The 17,113-nt window shown below is 41.0% G+C and overlaps 2 protein-coding genes across 2 annotated transcripts in view; both read left to right on the top strand.

The window, feature by feature from the left end:
• fat3a (FAT atypical cadherin 3a) overlaps positions 1 to 2,861 on the top strand; it is a 92,476-nt gene extending 89,615 nt beyond the window's left edge. Inside the window, 1 exon segment of the mRNA XM_083549065.1 lies at positions 353 to 2,861. Within this exon segment, the coding sequence (XP_083405191.1) occupies positions 353 to 828 (476 nt within the window). The 3' untranslated portion in view covers positions 829 to 2,861.
• Positions 2,862 to 15,998: 13,137 nt separating this feature from the next.
• The window catches only part of mtnr1ba (melatonin receptor type 1Ba), an 18,070-nt gene continuing 16,955 nt past the window's right edge, over positions 15,999 to 17,113 (top strand). The window contains exon 1 of the mRNA XM_083549089.1: positions 15,999 to 16,386. Within this exon, the coding sequence (XP_083405215.1) occupies positions 16,146 to 16,386 (241 nt within the window). The 5' untranslated portion in view covers positions 15,999 to 16,145. The remainder of the gene's footprint in view (positions 16,387 to 17,113) is intronic.

Below are 17,113 nucleotides of genomic sequence, written 5' to 3'. Positions count from 1 at the left end.
GAATGTCCTGGTGCATTCTGGGAAATGTCAAGCTGCTTATGGTTCCCCGTTTTTTTAAAAAACTGTCTGCTATTGTGTGTGTGTGTGTATGTTCTCCAATGGTCAGGATTAAGATGTGTAGTGTGTGTGTGTGTGTGTGTGTGTGTGTGTGTGTGTCCCTGCGCTTCTGTGCCTCCACTCATCGTCGCATGCGTTTGTTTTCTGATGTGACCCCATTGGCTCTCCACAGGCATGCCCCGCCCCCTTTTTTGCTGTCGCACGCCCTGAGAAAAAACTTTTGCATGCGGAAACGGAAATGTTCGCAAAATTTCAGGTTTTGTCACTTTTTCTGATTGGCTGTTCTGTTTCGCAGCATACCACTGGGACACCTCTGATTGGCTGCCGAGCACCAGGCTCGCGGACATCGGGGAAACGACGCCGGCAGGGGACGTGGTGGGCGTGGCCTTGGAAACGGACTACTATTTAGGCGGGTTCGATGTCGACAGCGAGTACCCGCCCCCTCAGGAGGACGAGTTTGTGTCACGTGACCTCCCGGGACACGAGTACACGGGAGACGCCGCGCTCGTCGGTCAACCCGTTTCCATGGCGAGCACACTATCAAGACCCCGCCCACACTTCCACCCGAGCCAATACCTTCCGCCTCATCAGCTGCCGCTGGGACCCGAGGGGGCGGAGCTTAGCGGCTTTGCTGGCGGGGACGACCATCTGTCGATCAAGACGTCGTCCACGTCCGATGTCTCTGTCCCCTTTGGGTTCGAGGATTCCGAAAGTCTGGACAGTTTGGAGGAAGCACAGACGGAGCCATACACACAACAGACTGAAGTGTGATTCCTTCCACCTCCAAACACACACACACACACACACACACACACACACACACACACACACACACGTTCAATGACTGAAGCTCTGATACATGGGACATTGATGAATGGAGATAAATGGATGTGTGTGTGACAAATGTCCTACTTGTGTGTGTGTGTGTGTGTGTGTGTGTGTGGTATGTTTTGTACAGCCAAACAGCACAAACTCATCAAACAATTTTAAATCATGTTATCGTTTTTTTTTCTTTTCCTTTTGCACTATGATGCCAGAGTTCAGTGTACGATGAAATGAGAGATCTGTCTTTATCTGTCTGTCCATTCGTCTGTCTTTCTTTCTCCACAGTGTGAAACGTTGCTCTTTTTAACATCTGCCCCACAAATAGCACTATTTTTTGAGCCGTCCGACATCTCTGTGTGTGTGTGTGTGTGTGTGTGTGTGTGTGTGTGTGTAAGTGTAAGAGAGACAGACAGGCAGACAGACAGACAGAGAGAGAGAGAGAGAGAGAGAGAGAGAGAGAGAGAGAGAGAGAGAGAGAGACAGACAGACAAACAGACAGACACAGAGCGTGACCCACTTGTAAGTTTCTGTAATATATTAAGGCTGTCAATTGTTGTGTTCATTTGTATATTTGAAAGCCATATTGTTAGCAGACATGTCTGTGTGTGTGTGTGTGTGTGTGTGTCTGTGTGTGTGTGTGTGTGTGTGTGTGTGTGTGTGTGTGTGTGTGTGTGTGTGTGTGTGTGTGTGTGTGTGTGTGTGTGTGAGAGAGAGATTCAGTTCAGCAGGATGTGTATTATATGTCGTATGACGGCGTGAGACACAGACCTGACCTGGGATTGTGAATTGTAAAAAATAAAATAGGGAAAAATGAAAGGAAGGAAAGAAATGGAAAGAAAGAAAATCCTGGCGGAGGAAAAACAGAGTGAAGGGTGTGAGCGATATGAGGAAATTGAAATTGAAAGAAAGGAAGAGTGTAAAAAGAGAGGAGAGACAGGAAAGAAATGAAAGCGATGGAAGTAGATCAAATAAGGAAATGAATAGAGTAAAGAAAAAGAGAGAGATGAAATGGAGAGAGAGAGAGAGAGAGAGAGAGAGAGAGAGAGAGAGAGAGAGAGAGCGTGATCCATTGTGAGAGAGATGCAACAAAGAAACTGGGTGAAAGAGAGAGAGAAATCCTATTGAAAGAAAATGTGAGAGATAGATCCTTTTAAGAGAAAGAGAGAAAGATATGCTTTTCTACCTCTATCTCTCTCTTTTCTATTCCATTTCTATCGATCTCTAACCTTCTCTCTTTTCCGGCTTACCTATTTTTCTCTCTCTCACTCCCTCTTACCCATTTTTTTTTTTCTCTCTCTCTCTCTCTCTCTCTCTCTTTCTCTTCATCTCTCTAAAAAAATCACAAATGTGCTGTTGGGTTTGTTTCTCTGTCCTACTCTCTCTATGTTTTATTTACACACCTGAGATGAACAGAACGAGTCCCTGTCCATTATTTTGTTTCGTGTGTTTGAGGCGAGACGGGACAAACGCTGCCCCTGGTGGACGTGCTGTGTACTGCGTACTTTGTACAGTGTATATAGATTCTTCAGCTCGAGCACCTACTTTTTTTTTTTTTTTTTTTTGTAGATATGAAATTGGATTGAGAGCCTGGGAAAGATTAAGATCCCTCTCTCAGCCTCACACACACACACACACACACACACAAACACACACACACATAAACACTCACTAACGCTTGTTCAGAACCAAGTCTCTGTAGAATCTTCAGCATTGGTTTATATATAAAAAAGGGAAATATGCTGGACGTCTGTAAAGGAAGTGTGCGTGTGTGTGTGCTTGTGTGTGTGTGCTTGTGTGTGTGTGTGTGTGTGTGTGTGTGCGTGTTTAATAAATCCTCTCTACATTCTGTTCATCATGTCAGTATTAAAAGAACTCTAATCTTTAAAAAAAAAAAAGAAAGAAAAGTGTATAAACTTGCATTTTTTTAACTTCTCGGTTTGTTTTTTAATCAAAGCAAGAATAAAAATAATCTTGAAAAATGTTATATGTCTGACTTTTTTCGTGTGTGTGTGTGTGTGTGTGTGTGGGTGGGTGTGTATGTGGGTGTGTATGTGTGGGTGTGTGTTTAGAAATTTATAAACCAGTAGGTTATCACTATTTGGCTCCTGAGCAAGGCAATCGAGGTACCTCAGGAGTATATATATGTGTGTGTGTGTGTGTGTGTGTGTGTGTGTGTGTTGAGGGAGGGGGGCACAAATCCCCAATGAGTACTGGGCCAAAATTTGATCAGACTCCCTCACCCCCAAAGTCATACATAGAGGTAGAAGCTTAATGGTTGTTTTGGAGCAGGGAAGGTTGGAGACTTTCTGGAAAGTGAAAGAACCAACATGGCTCCCATTCCATACTTCAACATTACATTACATTATATATGTATATATTAGCAGTGGCAGGTTGTGTATTTCACCCCAATAACTGTTATTGAAACCATCAATGTTACAGACAAGTGCAGTAGCTCAGAGCGCTGCATCACACAGGAATCTCATCCAGTCAGAACGAATCTCATTACAAAAGCAAGAAACCGAATAAACACAATTCAACACGTCTCCTTTCACTGTAGCCACAACTGCACCACCACATACATCATCTCTAGCAAAAGCATCGATATTCACCTCATCGGCTCAAACCGTGTTTTTCCCTGCATTTTTCCGTGTATTGCGGTTTTCCTGTGGATTTAATATGAAGGCATCACTGAGCGTCCAATCAAAGGATGTGAAAATTCTGACGTTATTGGACGCCTGCTAGATGGTCCCGGTGCCACTAACTCAAAATGTAATTGTTTGGAATTCAGCTTTATTTTCATGTATTTTATTCTGAATGATAAAAAAATTCCCACGGCAACTCTATATCTTACACATGAAGCATTTAGCCCCCTCTAGTGGTGGGGACAAACTTAAAGCTTGTGGAAATACTGAGTCTTACGGTTGTAATGTTTCAGTACTATGTTCCTTTTGCTTTTTTGCAACAAACAAGATTTCAGACAAAACCACACAAGAACTGGACAGTGAAGTAAAGAAAAAAGTGGTCCAAATGGTACAACAGAAGAACTGATCCATGAACTGATTTCTACTATGGAACGTCCTGCCCAGTCACCACACCTAAATCCTATTGAGCTGCTCTTGGATGAACTCATGGATCATGTGAACTAGTGAAGAACATCTTCTGAAAGTTTTCTGAAGAGGCACGGCAAATTATTTCAGAGGAACGTTCTGAGAAACGAACTGTCCAGATGCCGCGAGCGGGTAAAGCGGTTCTTGGAGAATTTTCGAATGAAAACAAAGTGGAACATCTGGACATATAAATGTTCTTCATATCGGTACCTAACCAAGTTTGTTGCATGTGTTTCTCAAAAGCCAGAGGCATGTTGGATGAGGTTAATGATGTTTGATCTTTTGAACACACACACACACACACACACACACACACACACACACACACACACACAGGTATATATGAATGAAGATTGTATTAATCCCCAGGATCAGTCGAGGTTTCCGGAGCTCGATATAAAGTGCAAGTCTCCATGCAGTTGATTTCTGGAGGAGAAGTGTGTCAGGATTAGACGCCATCCTGCTGAGTGAGAAGGTCCCCGACTCTGTAGCTCGTGACTCTTGCTGAGCTGACATAAGTGGATAAATGCGTTCACGCTGACACTATGCAATGCGACACAGCGGACAGACATTTCAGACTTGGTAGTGTTTTTATTTATTTGTTTCTTTTTACTTTTTATAAGAGTTTTACCATTTCTGTCTCATTTTTCACTTTGAAATTTAGTGCCAATATTATTATTATCTAACTTACTATTATTATTATTACTACAAAGTGTACCATTACTTTAAAAAAAAATAGATATTATTTATTTATTATTTATATTTATATATTATTGTGTTTTATTATTATTGTTATCTTTTGATGTCACCCAAATGAGGATGGGTTCCCCTTTGAGTCTGGTTCCTCTCAAGGTTTCTTCCTCATATCATCTAAGGGAGTTTTTCCTTGCCACTGTCGCCACGGCTGCTCATCAGGGACAAACGCACACCATTCACCTTCACTGTTGTTTTCTGTAAAGCTGCTTTGAGACAATGTCTGTTGTGAAAAGCGCTATACAAATAAACTTGACTTGACTTGACTTGTTATAATGAAAAGCTTACCACAAAACTATTTAAATCATATTTCAATTATTATTTATCTCTATTGTTTTTAATACTAATACTACTACTACTAATAATTATTATTATTCTATTATATATTATTCTATTATTCTACTTTTCTTTAGGTTTTTCTTTTGTTTTTTATCAGAAAACGCTTACCTAAATAATCATCAATGTTTTTTATTATGATTTACATTTCTATTGATATTATTATTATTAGTAGTAGTAGTATTACTATTATGGAAAAAAATCATAACTTGTGCATATTTTTTTATTATTTAATTTATTTTTATTATTATTATTATTATTATTATTATTATTATTAATAAAAATAATAATAATAATAAAATATAACTAACAATAATATAAAAAATATTTTTCATAATAAAAAACCTCAAAAGAATTTATATATTAATATAATAATAATAATAATATTAATAATAATAATAATAATAACATAAGTATGCATGGGTTTTGTGGTAAGCTTTTTTATAATAATAATAATAATATAATAATAATAATAATAATTATTATTATTATTATTATTATTATTATTATTATTATATTATATGATATTAATATATAGATTTTTTTGGAGGCTTTTTATTATGAAAAATAATATTTTTGATATTATTGTTAGTTATTATTATTATTATTATTATTATTATTATTATAATTATTATTAATAAAGACTAAACTTGCCTTGTAACTCGTCTGACACCGGTTGTGCTACAGACATTTAAAAGCTCAAATCAGCCGTCGTATCAGACACACAGAGGACACGGTGTTACTTTTAGCGATCAGACTTACAATGTACGAACAGCGAACAAAAAAAATCTCAGGTTTTCAGCTCATGGAGACTGAATAGGTGTCAGGAATAAAGAACAGGTTTCACAGTTCAGACGTTTGACTGCACAGATCAAAAGTCCTCTTGTACTTTTGTAAGCAGTAAATCTCCAAAACCAGCAAATGTATTTCAAGGTTCTAAGTTTTTGCTGCGTATGTCAGACAAATATGGCGTAATTTCAGCCCCATAGAAAATAATGGAACATTTTCCCTTCCATCCGCCTCCAATGTTACCTCAAAGTTAGCAGAGGTGGCAAAAGTACACACATCTTTTACTTAAGTAGAAGTACAGATACTCATGATTTAAAATACTCGGGTAAAAGTTGAAGTACTGATTATACTTTTTTACTCAAGTGAAAGTAAAGAAGTTTTGGCTCAGACATGTACTTAAGTAAAAAGTAGTTATTACTGCTACCTGTTTTAGCTGTTAACTGGACCTCATTAATGAGTGGGGACCCTGGTTAATGTCAGGGTCCTCACGAGGTTGCGTTTGAGAGGTTGATTGCTGGTCGAGCTGGTGGTTGCTGTGTTGGTAAATAAAACTTCTGGACCTTGTCCCCTCTGAAAACATTTCAATTCTGTCCTTTCTGTGTTGGATTAATTTCCTGGTCTTTATTGAAAAATAACTAAAAAAAAAAAAGCACTTCTGTGGTAGCTCAGTGGGTTAAGGCTTGTGCCTGAACATGGTCCTTAATATAGTCCATGCTGGTGATAAGGTTTCAAAGCCAGTCCTACATGCCTTCTTTCTTACTGCGATGGCATGAAACAAAGTATGAACCCTCCAAAAAGCACACATGCTTTTCAGCAGTGGTCGCTCAGTGTTTTAAGGCTTGTGCCTCATCTAAACAAGTATCCCAGTCTGATCTCTTCGGATTCATCGGATTAAGGCTGGTGCCTCGCTGATGGTGAGGATCAGGGTTTGAATCCTGCTAGTTGTGAAGTTGGTTATATTCTTGCTTCCTAAATCTTTCTTTAGCTTTATATTCTTGTGTTGACGGTTTAAAAGGTAGATAGACCTGCTCTAAACAAACGTCCTGGCCTGTCCTCTCTGAGGTTCAGTGGGTTAAATCAGTTGTTGTGCTTTTGGTGGGGTTCAGGCTTCGAATCCTGCTTTCTGCCTGCCAGTCACGATCAGGATTCACTTCCTACATCTTTCTTTAGCGATATATTTTTGTTTTTAATGGGTTGAAAAGAAGTTTTTTTCCTGATGGCTTAGTGGGTTAAGGCTGGTACTTTGCTAATGTTGGTGGTCAGGGTTCAAACCTGGCTTTCTGTCTGCTAGTCATGAGGTAGGTTACATTTCTGATTCCTACATCTTCATATTCTTGTTTTGATGGGTTAAAAAGAAAGATAGACCTGCTCTAAACAAGCTTCCCGGCTCGTCCTTCCTGATGGTTCAGTGGGTTAATGCTGGTGCCTCGCTAATGGTATGAATCAGCGTTCAAATCCTGCATTGTCCCTGCTAGTCATGATATGGGTTTACTTCCTAAGTCTGTCTTTAGCATTATATTCTTGCGTTGATGGTTTAAAAGAAAAGATAGACCTGCTCTAACATAGCCTGTCCTTCCAGATGGTTCAGTGGGTTAAGACTGGTATTTTGCTGTTGGTGGGGTTCAGTGTTCGAATCCTGCTCTCTGTGTTTCTTTCTGGTCTGAATTTCTTGCTTTGAAGCATGAAACGAAGGATAACCCCCCCCCAAAAAAAAATAAGAAGGTGAGTTGTGGGACTTGATGGCTTCGTGGTAAAAGCCTTGTCTCTGACATTTTTTATATAAATTTCTGCCAGGAGCCTAAGTTGATACTTTTTTTGGATGTTTTTGCTTCATAAGCCCCTGTTTTCAGCTCCTCAGACGCCTGAATATTGCCCCCCCCCCCGGTTCAGGATACGCCCTCTGAAACCATCCACAACCGACCTTCCATGCAGCCATTTCTGACACCTTCCTCACTACGGTCTCCAGAACCTTCCACACGCTTAACTTTGAGTCCTGGCCGGGGTTTGAACCAGCAACCTCTCACCCCAGAGGCAAAGCTCTTCCAATTGAGCCACAAGATCTCCTGCAAGAACCTGATTTTTAGGACCTTTTTTGGTTCTTTTATAAAACTTTTTAAACAATTTAAAGGAAAGCTGAGGGGTAGGAATTGAACCGGGTGAGTCAGATAGCAGAGGCCGCATTACTAACCACTACACTACCAGAGGGGTGACAAACAAGGATTTGCTTATTGGACTCGGTTTTTCTATAGTTAAGAGACCACTGTTTTCTCTTAGATCATGATGGTAGAGGGTCAAAACTTCTCCTTCCTGTACATTCTCTCAGTTACTCGAAGAGAAGTATGAGAAGTGACTCAGGTACAAGAACCACATCTCCAACACCTGCACCACTGATATACCATGATTTACCAGCAACCAATTTTAATGACTTTTCATTGTTCTGTTTGTAAAAACTTCTTATAATGTTCAATATGAAACTAGAGGTAAGAATCGAACCAGGGAAGTCTTTCATCATAGATCGCTAATCGCATTACTTCAAAACTCAAAACTTTGTTAGACATGTAAATAAGCAGGAAAGACAGAGACAGAGACAAAGACAAAGAGACACAGACACAGCTTTAGAAAGAGTGAGAAACAAATAAAGAGACAGCAAGAGGGAGACATATACAGTAAGACAGAGACATTTACTAAAAGAGACACAGAGATAATTAGATAGAGAAAATAGCGAGACAAAGATAGCGAGATATAGCCACTTCCTTTTGGAAGTGTTTATCCCGAGCGACTCTTAATGATCTTATTTACTAAATGAGCAGTAGTGAGTTACCTGATTCTGATTCTGATTAAGTGCTTGCTCAGGTGCCCAAAACTGGCAGCTTGGAGGTGTTAAACATGTATCATATTTACAGCATGTGATATGTATGTAAGCATATGTACAGTGATTAAATATAAAGGCTATATCAGTGCAGAGACGTGTGGAAATCATTAAGAGCCTTTGCTATGTTTCCACACGGACAGTTAATGAGGTGATACCGGAGAAACTGCACCTCTTCAAGTCAAGTCAGGAAGCTTATATATAGAAAATTATAGACATTTTACAGATTTGAATGATGTATTGTTTTTATCTGTAATATCAATAAAGACAGTAATTTTGATTTTGTGTCCCCATTATGAGGGAAAACCCACAAAGAACAAAAAACCCACCCAGAGGGTTAATGGTGTAAAACATGGCGGATTTGGTGTTTGATTTGAGACTTGGCGCAGAAATAAAACAAAAGTTTACTGATTAAAAATATTTTTATCTGGAGTTTATTTATTTATTTTATATCTAAGAAAGGATGTCGTGGATAAACGTATTTTTTGCCGAAGGTTTTAGTTGCGCCTCTTTTTCATTTAGTTATTTATTTATGTATTTACTTTTTCTATAAAAATGGTGAAACAGAAATGCGCGCTGAATTGATAGCGTTAATAAAATATAGTGCCGTTTACAATAATTTTAATTTTGACAGCCAAATATACATACATACATATATATATATATATTAATACAAAACGAATTAAAATGTTGTTACCTAATGAATGTATCCAGGCTGAAGATCCAGGAAATAAGTAACAGGAAATCGGTTGTTCGGCTGAAATCGGCGCACAGTGAAAATAAAAAAATTTGTGGATTAAAACTAAAGTAACGAGCCGGTTTTAAAAATGTAAGAAGTAAAAAGTACAGATATATGTGTAAAAATGTAATGAGTAAAAGTCAGTGATCGAAGCTTATGTACTATGGAGACGGGTCCAGTCAATAGACTTCCAAACAAAGTTTCACTGCTGGATGTGTGTTTTCTCCTCGCGACACTCGTCCGGGGTTATTGATTTACATATTTGGTTTGTTTTTTGTATTACTATGGAATAGCTTTTACTCTGCAGAAAGGATTAGGATCCGGATGATGCATGGCATTTTGTTGACTTCTTGCTACAGACTTCTTGCTACAGCGCTCAATTATTTCCAGAGCAGACCCAAAATTAGGTCTGGATATTGTTTACACAGGAAAACTTCATGGGGAATTGTTGGGCCCATCAGTATTTATTAAAATCAAGCCGAAAGCATGGGAATATCAAGGCCGCTTTATGTAACAGGGTTCATTACGAGATGATCGAGAATAAAGAGCTCACACATGCTTACTGCTTTTCATAAAGAATGGGGGTGGTAGCTTAGCAGTTAAGGCAATGGGCTAAGCTGCCAAGTGGCTGGGATTTGAACTTACAACCTTCAGAGCCCAATGGCTTAACAACTAAGATAACAGCGATTTCAACCAAAATGTTGTGCAACAAATTATTAGGTGGAGAGTCCCTACATGGTCCATGTAAAATGAAATGAAATGAAATTTCATTTTTTAATTTTTAAGTATTTTGCGATATGTAGTGAAATGCTTTTTAAGAAATAGAATATAAAAATAAAAGAAATAAAAATGTAAATATAAAGTATAAAAAAGTATTAAAGTATAAGAACAAATATAAAGTATAACTATAAGTATATAAAAATAGGGATTTAAAAATGATATAAAATATGAATTTCAAGGACTAACACAGTACAGGTGAACACAGTCGAGTAACGAGTGGGACCTGGAAACGTGTAATGAATAGAAAACAAACCAACACTGGAAGCTGAAAACATTGAAGTGCATAGAGCCTGTAAGTGAAATCGATATCGCGTATGAGACTGCAGGCAACAATCGATAATCAGATTCAATCCGCACTCATGGGTCGTACTCCGCAAGCCCCCATATTCTTATAAATTTACAGACAAGAAAGGTACATATTTCATTTAGTTCACTCTATAAATCCTGTAGTACAAAACTAGAGAACGGAACAGAATTTCAGATCATGAATAACCCGAGCATCTACCAGATGGATAAAATGCAAATGTACATATCGATCGGCTCATATGTGAGTAGGTCAGCAGGTTCCAGCTCAGTATGTTGCTTGGCTCAATGCTTGCATGTGCAGTATCCAAGATATTAAATTTGAAAGTTGTGTGTCTAAAGATATTCTTCGGGTTATAAAAATCGCTGATTCGGCACAAAAAAAAAAGAAGAAGAGAATATCGAGGCAAAAGATTATTTCTGAAATAGTTGAAGCGGTAAGAGAAACAAAAGGAAACAAAGGTAGGTATGTGACCATGGTACGATTTTGTAGAATGCTGAAAATATAAATATGCAGGTCTTGATCCAATATAAAGTTCTGTAGACTTGTAAAATAGATGCATTTACTTGTCAAATGTACATTATAGCACAGAGAGTTAAGGGTCTTGCTCAAGGGCCCATGAGCAGCAGCTTGTGGATATTAGGGCTTGAACCCCCCAACCTTCCAATCAGTGACCCAGAGCCTTAACCACAGAGCTACCACTCCACCTGTAACCCCTGTCAATTTCCTGTCATGAATTCAGGCAAATCAGCGGAATTAGACCCTCAAGAGTCTATATTGGGTCTATTTATTTTCACCTTTATGACATTAAGTAATTTGGCAGACTCCCACATCCCGAAACAATTCACAATTCATTTATACAACTGAGGATTTGAAAGGTAAGGGCCTTGCAAAAGGGCCCAAAAGTGGCTGCTAAATAGTGCTTGGATTTAAACTCACACCTTTCTGATTAGAAGTCTTACCTGCTGAGCTACAATATCTCTATAAGTATCTGTAGCTATGATGGCTGACAATTAGACATATATCCATACACCGAATTCTGCCAATTTGATTGGTTGAGCACAATGCTTATATTTACTATTTAAATGTATGTCTAAAACGTGAAAAATTCCTCCCACGGACTACACTGGATCGCGAGCAAACATGATGACGGCCACAATTTCCAACTTGGAATTTAAACGAATGAAAGGAAACCAATTACACTACACTTCTTTACAAACAAAGTCATGTAAAATCAATGAAAGGTAGCTAGCTGTCAAGAACTGAAGTGATTGTAGTTGGATCTATTTAAGATCTATCGTAAGAAATACGACTATTCATTTCATCTTTCCATCTGTCTCCTGTTGTACTTCACAAAGCCAGATAATAAAACCAGGTGTTAAAAAAAAATCAATGCGTAATCTGTTTTTTGCAGATTTCAGAGGACACCGATTCGCGAATCGAGGTTCACGAGCATGCACACAAAGTTTAACAAGCCCTCGTAAACATTTACAGGTATAGTGGTTTACAGTTATCAGTCATGGAAAGAGTGGATTTTTGGTTTTCTGCCCCGGTGAGTAGGAACGATTAGCTCATCAAATTTAATGGATATGAAACACTTCAGCTTTTCATAAAGCCTGAGAGGCTACTTAGCACCAAACAGCCAACAGAATGAAATTGCTGAAAGGATTAATAGGCGTTGAAATGTTCTGTGTCTTATTTCAATATTTGATTTCATTCTAATTACTTTGCTAAGCATGGAGAAAACAAATAAGGAGGGACAAAATGGAGGACTGCACACTTTGTGGACAAAAGGCTTGGGTGACCAGACTTTTTCTAGCCAAATGTGCTTATTCCAAATGGCTACCACAAACTTGGAGGCACATGATTTCTTTGGATATGATGCTAGCATGAAATTTAAACAAGGAGCCCCAAACTTGGTCCAGCAATTTGTGCACAAAGTCAGCTCCATGAAGATATGCTCTCCATTGCTTGGAGTAGATGATCTGATCTTAAACCTTTTAGGAAGAACTGGAACACTGACTGCACCCCAATCCTCCTCACCTCATTGACAGCATCCCAAAAAAGGTTCACTCTGATGTAGGGAGCTTGGCAAAGTCAAAGGTGGTCCCCACTGGAGCAAGCTCCCCAATCTCCAGCATCCTGAGCACACGTTTGAATGGAGTTTCATGCATTTCGTATGGATTCTCAGGTTTACTCCAACCTTCTTAAACAATGCTCAACTTGGGCTTGCTTGACTTCGACGTGGGAGCATTTTACTCAAACTGGTGGTATCGAACTGGTGTTATCAAAAGTTCTTCGAAACTAGCTCTGTTAACAAGTAGGTACTTTATTTATCCATCACCTTCAACAGTGTCAAAACGGGGACCTTTGAGCTGGATCTTCATCATCGGGAAGAGGGCGGAGTCCGCAGCAGCCACGTAGGGTGGGTGCAAATGTGAGATCATGTTTCCGGCGAGAAACTCACATGTGAGGAGAGCTCGCTGACAGGGTGCATTGTCGTTGTAGAGCATCCAGTCCATGATAAAATCGCAGACATGGCAATGCATGTGGTCAGAATAGCACACAATGTACTCAGGACGATGTCTCTTTTGGCACACTGACTTATGTCGATGTCAGTGATCCCTGTGACTTTGCATGCAGCCTTGTGCTGCCACCTGTTGGTGTGTTACAAAACTAGCCCGAAATATTTTGATACCAATGTTGCTGCTTCACTTCTCCAAGATCCTGACTACAAATCTGTGTAGAGTTTTATACATATCCTCTGGATTCTCAGGTTTCCTCTAAGCTTCTTGACCAACGTTTGTAGGTGGATTGGCTACACTAGATTACTCTTGAGTCTTAATGGTTCTTACCCTTGATCAAGAAGAGAATACAAATTCTTCCACAGTAGGATCAGCATCCTCAGTGACTGCAATGCTTGGAAAAACTAGTATCAGAACGAGAGTGTATTCCTTACCACACACACAGTGTCCATCCTTACCCATGCCCAGGGATCCACTAATATGACCAGGATATGTTGGGGTGGGGTGAAGGGTTTGTGGGTTGCTGAGACAACAAAACTCCACTCTTGATTCTTCTCTCTTTTTCCCCTCCACTCTCTTACTCTCTCTCTCCCTCTATCTTTTTTTCTGCACATCTCTGGGGGTTTCCGACAATCTGACATCAAAGTACAGACAGAAAAAGAGCGAGAACGAGCGAGAAGCCTCGCGCTGCCACAGAATCCAGACACACACTCGCTTATATAACACCCTCCGTTAACGAGGCCTTTCGCCAAAACACTCGAACCACCCAGACACACAAACACACCAGAGGCCACCCACATACACACATTGTGGTGTCATCGTTAAGCGTGTCTGAAGGGAATCAAACACCTGGATTTGCCAGTGGCGGCGGCGCGGGGTGCATCGCTGGCTCTTCCAGATAAAGAGCTATAACATCTTTAACATTATTCTCACCTTTTTTTTGCCTCTGTAGTTCTTACAAACTAATCCATCTCTCTTCATGCTGCCTGGCTGCTTTCTTGACAAGATCTTCTTGCGTTGTTGGCCAATCCTCATCATTTCATACTCGAATGTTATCTGCCTGAAAGGTGAAAGAAAGGCGCTTTATACTTGTCACATGTACTTTACTGTACTGGCAGGACGCTAGGGTCAGACATGATACAGTGCCCCTGGAGCTCAAAGAGTTAAGGGCCTCGCTTAATGGCCCAAGATTGGTAACAGCGATAGTAACCCCAACTGACCAATTAGTAATCCAGAGCCTTAACCACTTCCCCAAAGGTTTTTGCATATCCCAGCTTGTCAGGATCCTGCGGTCAGGGCACAGGGTCAAGTCAAGGTACAGTATCACACAGATAAGGTTAAGGGCCTTGCTTAAGGGCCCAAGATTGATAACAGCGATAGTAACCCCAACCGACCGATTAGTAATCCAGAGCCTTAACCACTTCCCCAAAGGTTTTTGCATATCCCAGGTTGTCAGGATCCTGGGGTCAGGGCACAGGGTCAAGCCAAGGTACAGTATCGCAAAAATAAGGTTTAGGGCCTTGCTTAAGGGCCCAACAGAGGCAGCATGTCAATACTGGGGCTTAGGAAGCTGTTGTCAGGTTACAGGGTCAGGCCATGCTACGGCACCCCTGAAGCAAATAGGTTTAAGGGCCTTGTTCAAGGGGCCAACAGTGGCAACACTGGGGTTTGAACCCCCAACCGTATAATCAGCCTTAACTACTGAAACACTGCCTTATCTTCATGCTAACACCAATAAAAACAAATGCTGTGCAGGATGGAGAATTGTACTTCCTAAAGCTCATCTTGTCCATCTTCCTCTTGACTGAAGCTTCACCCAGATCTGACCAGACTTGTTCTGATAATAAACCTTATATGTTCCGTTCAACTGTAACTTTTTGTAAAATTACATTTAGACAATTTTTTTTTTTACACTAGGTGTTTATGTAGTACAGGCTCGCTTGACATTTCCACCCACATGTGGTTCTTCTACAAACTTCCAGCACAAACTTTAAGGCCTGCAATTGTATTCAATGCCTTTAGATGTGGGAGCATGAAATTTTATTTTCACTCGAACTACGTTTGCCGAATCTGTTCCAGCATGATGATGTTTATGTGCACAACTCCAGCTCCATGAAAATATGCTTTCCATGGGATGGAATGGAAGATCTTCCTGCTATAGAGCTCTGACTGTAACCCTGTTAAGATGAATGTGGACCCTAATTGCACCACCAGGCCTCCTCACACCTCCTACACCAGTACCTAATTTTACTAAGTGGCAGAATGAAATCTCACAAATCTCCACAAAATCTAGTGGAACATCTTCCTAAAAGAGGAACCGGATGTTCAAAAAGTCGCGCATACCACACGAGAAGGCACAAGAACACATGGAAAACTGAAAAGTGAAAGGAAAGACTTTTTCTGTATAAAAAAAGGGCATCATCTCCTCTTGTGAAACGAATTTTTATATTCATGCTTTTTTTCCCTGCTCATACAGTTTATTTATTCACACTTGTTTGTGGAACGCGGTGTTCCGTGCATTACAAAGAGGAAACGTAAAATATTCACGGTCGTCCTGGCGCAGATTAAACGAGTTATTAAAGTTCTTTTGGAGAGGCGCGTGGATTGATCTCTGTGCGCATGCATATATATGTATATATATGCGTGCGTGTGTGTGTGTGTGTGTGTGTGTGTGTCACAGATGACCCGTGGTAGTTCACACTATCGATCCAAAACCCAAATCCAGACGCATACGCACGCGCGTGCACACACAGCTTCGTGTACGCAAACGCCGCGGGGGGTGGAGCGCCGGAATATTCACGCGACTCGCCCGTGTCTGTCTGAGGATGGGGTTCGGGCGGGCACGCGCAAGAGAGAGAGAGAGAGAGAGAAAAAAACACACACACACACACACACACGCGGGAGCAGCGCGAACGCGCGCGTGGAAGTGAGTTTGGGAGCTGCGCGAGACACACGTGAAGCGCCACGAGCTCCAAACTTGACGCGATGTAACGGATTTATTTGAGGTGTGCGCGCGTGCGTGTGTGTGCGTGGAGGCATGGCGGAGAGCGCGCACGTCTGAATGAACGGAGTTTTGTCCGACATGCCCGAGGATGTTGTGCTCATTAGGAACCGGACGGGTCACGCGTGGGGCGCCGACGTGTTGGCCGGCGGTGATGTCGTCGGTGGCGTCGCGCGACCGGGTCTGACCTGGCAAGTGGCAGTGCTCGCGAGCGTGCTGATCTTCACGAGCGTTGTAGACGTGCTGGGAAACGCACTGGTCATCGTGTCCGTGCTCAGGAACCGTAAACTAAGGAACGCGGGTGAGTGTCAGCACGCGCATCTGACTTACGTGTGTGTGTGTGTGTGTGTGTGTGTGTGTGTTTGTGTTATCTAAGTCATAATGCAGTCCAGTCTTATTGCTTTGACGATCGTTCTCGTGCACCACGGATTAATTTCACGTGCACAATCGACGGTCCGGCTGGCTCAGCGCGCGCGTGCAGTTGGGGGTTTCTTTTTGTCCCGCGTCGGCATAAAAATGAATCGGGATGCACATGTGTGTGAGCAGGTGTGCAGCCTGTGGTGGTGAAGTGGTGCACGAGGGTTCAGCGGGTGGCTCCGTTGTACACGCGCACGCACACACGCACACAAGCACACACACAAACACACACGCACATGCAGACGTTTTGCACACTCAATGCTCTGAATACGTTTTCCTCTGGGTTGTGGGTTCTAATCCCACAGCCCTAACCGTATAACATTCGTGCCATTTGGCATGACGCCTTTTTCCACAGTGATTTACAGTTATCTAATTTACATACCAAAGAGGGATTTGAACTCACAAACTGCTGATTAGAAGATCAACATCAGACACTACTATTATATGGTACCACTTCCTTTTTATTTGGGTTTCATTCGGGTTCCTCAGCAAAGTTCCTGCATTTCTATACCAAGCAGGTGTGTCAAATCCCAGCAGCGTCTTCTCCTCATTCAGAGGCTGGAGAGCCTCATTTACCCATCCCATCCTGAACACCTTCAACTGAAGAATGA

The sequence above is a fragment of the Silurus aristotelis genome (genome assembly GCF_946808225.1).
Source record: "Silurus aristotelis genome assembly, chromosome: 8".
NCBI classification, from domain to species: domain Eukaryota; kingdom Metazoa; phylum Chordata; class Actinopteri; order Siluriformes; family Siluridae; genus Silurus; species Silurus aristotelis.
This window is presented reverse-complemented; position numbering and strand designations above follow the sequence as displayed.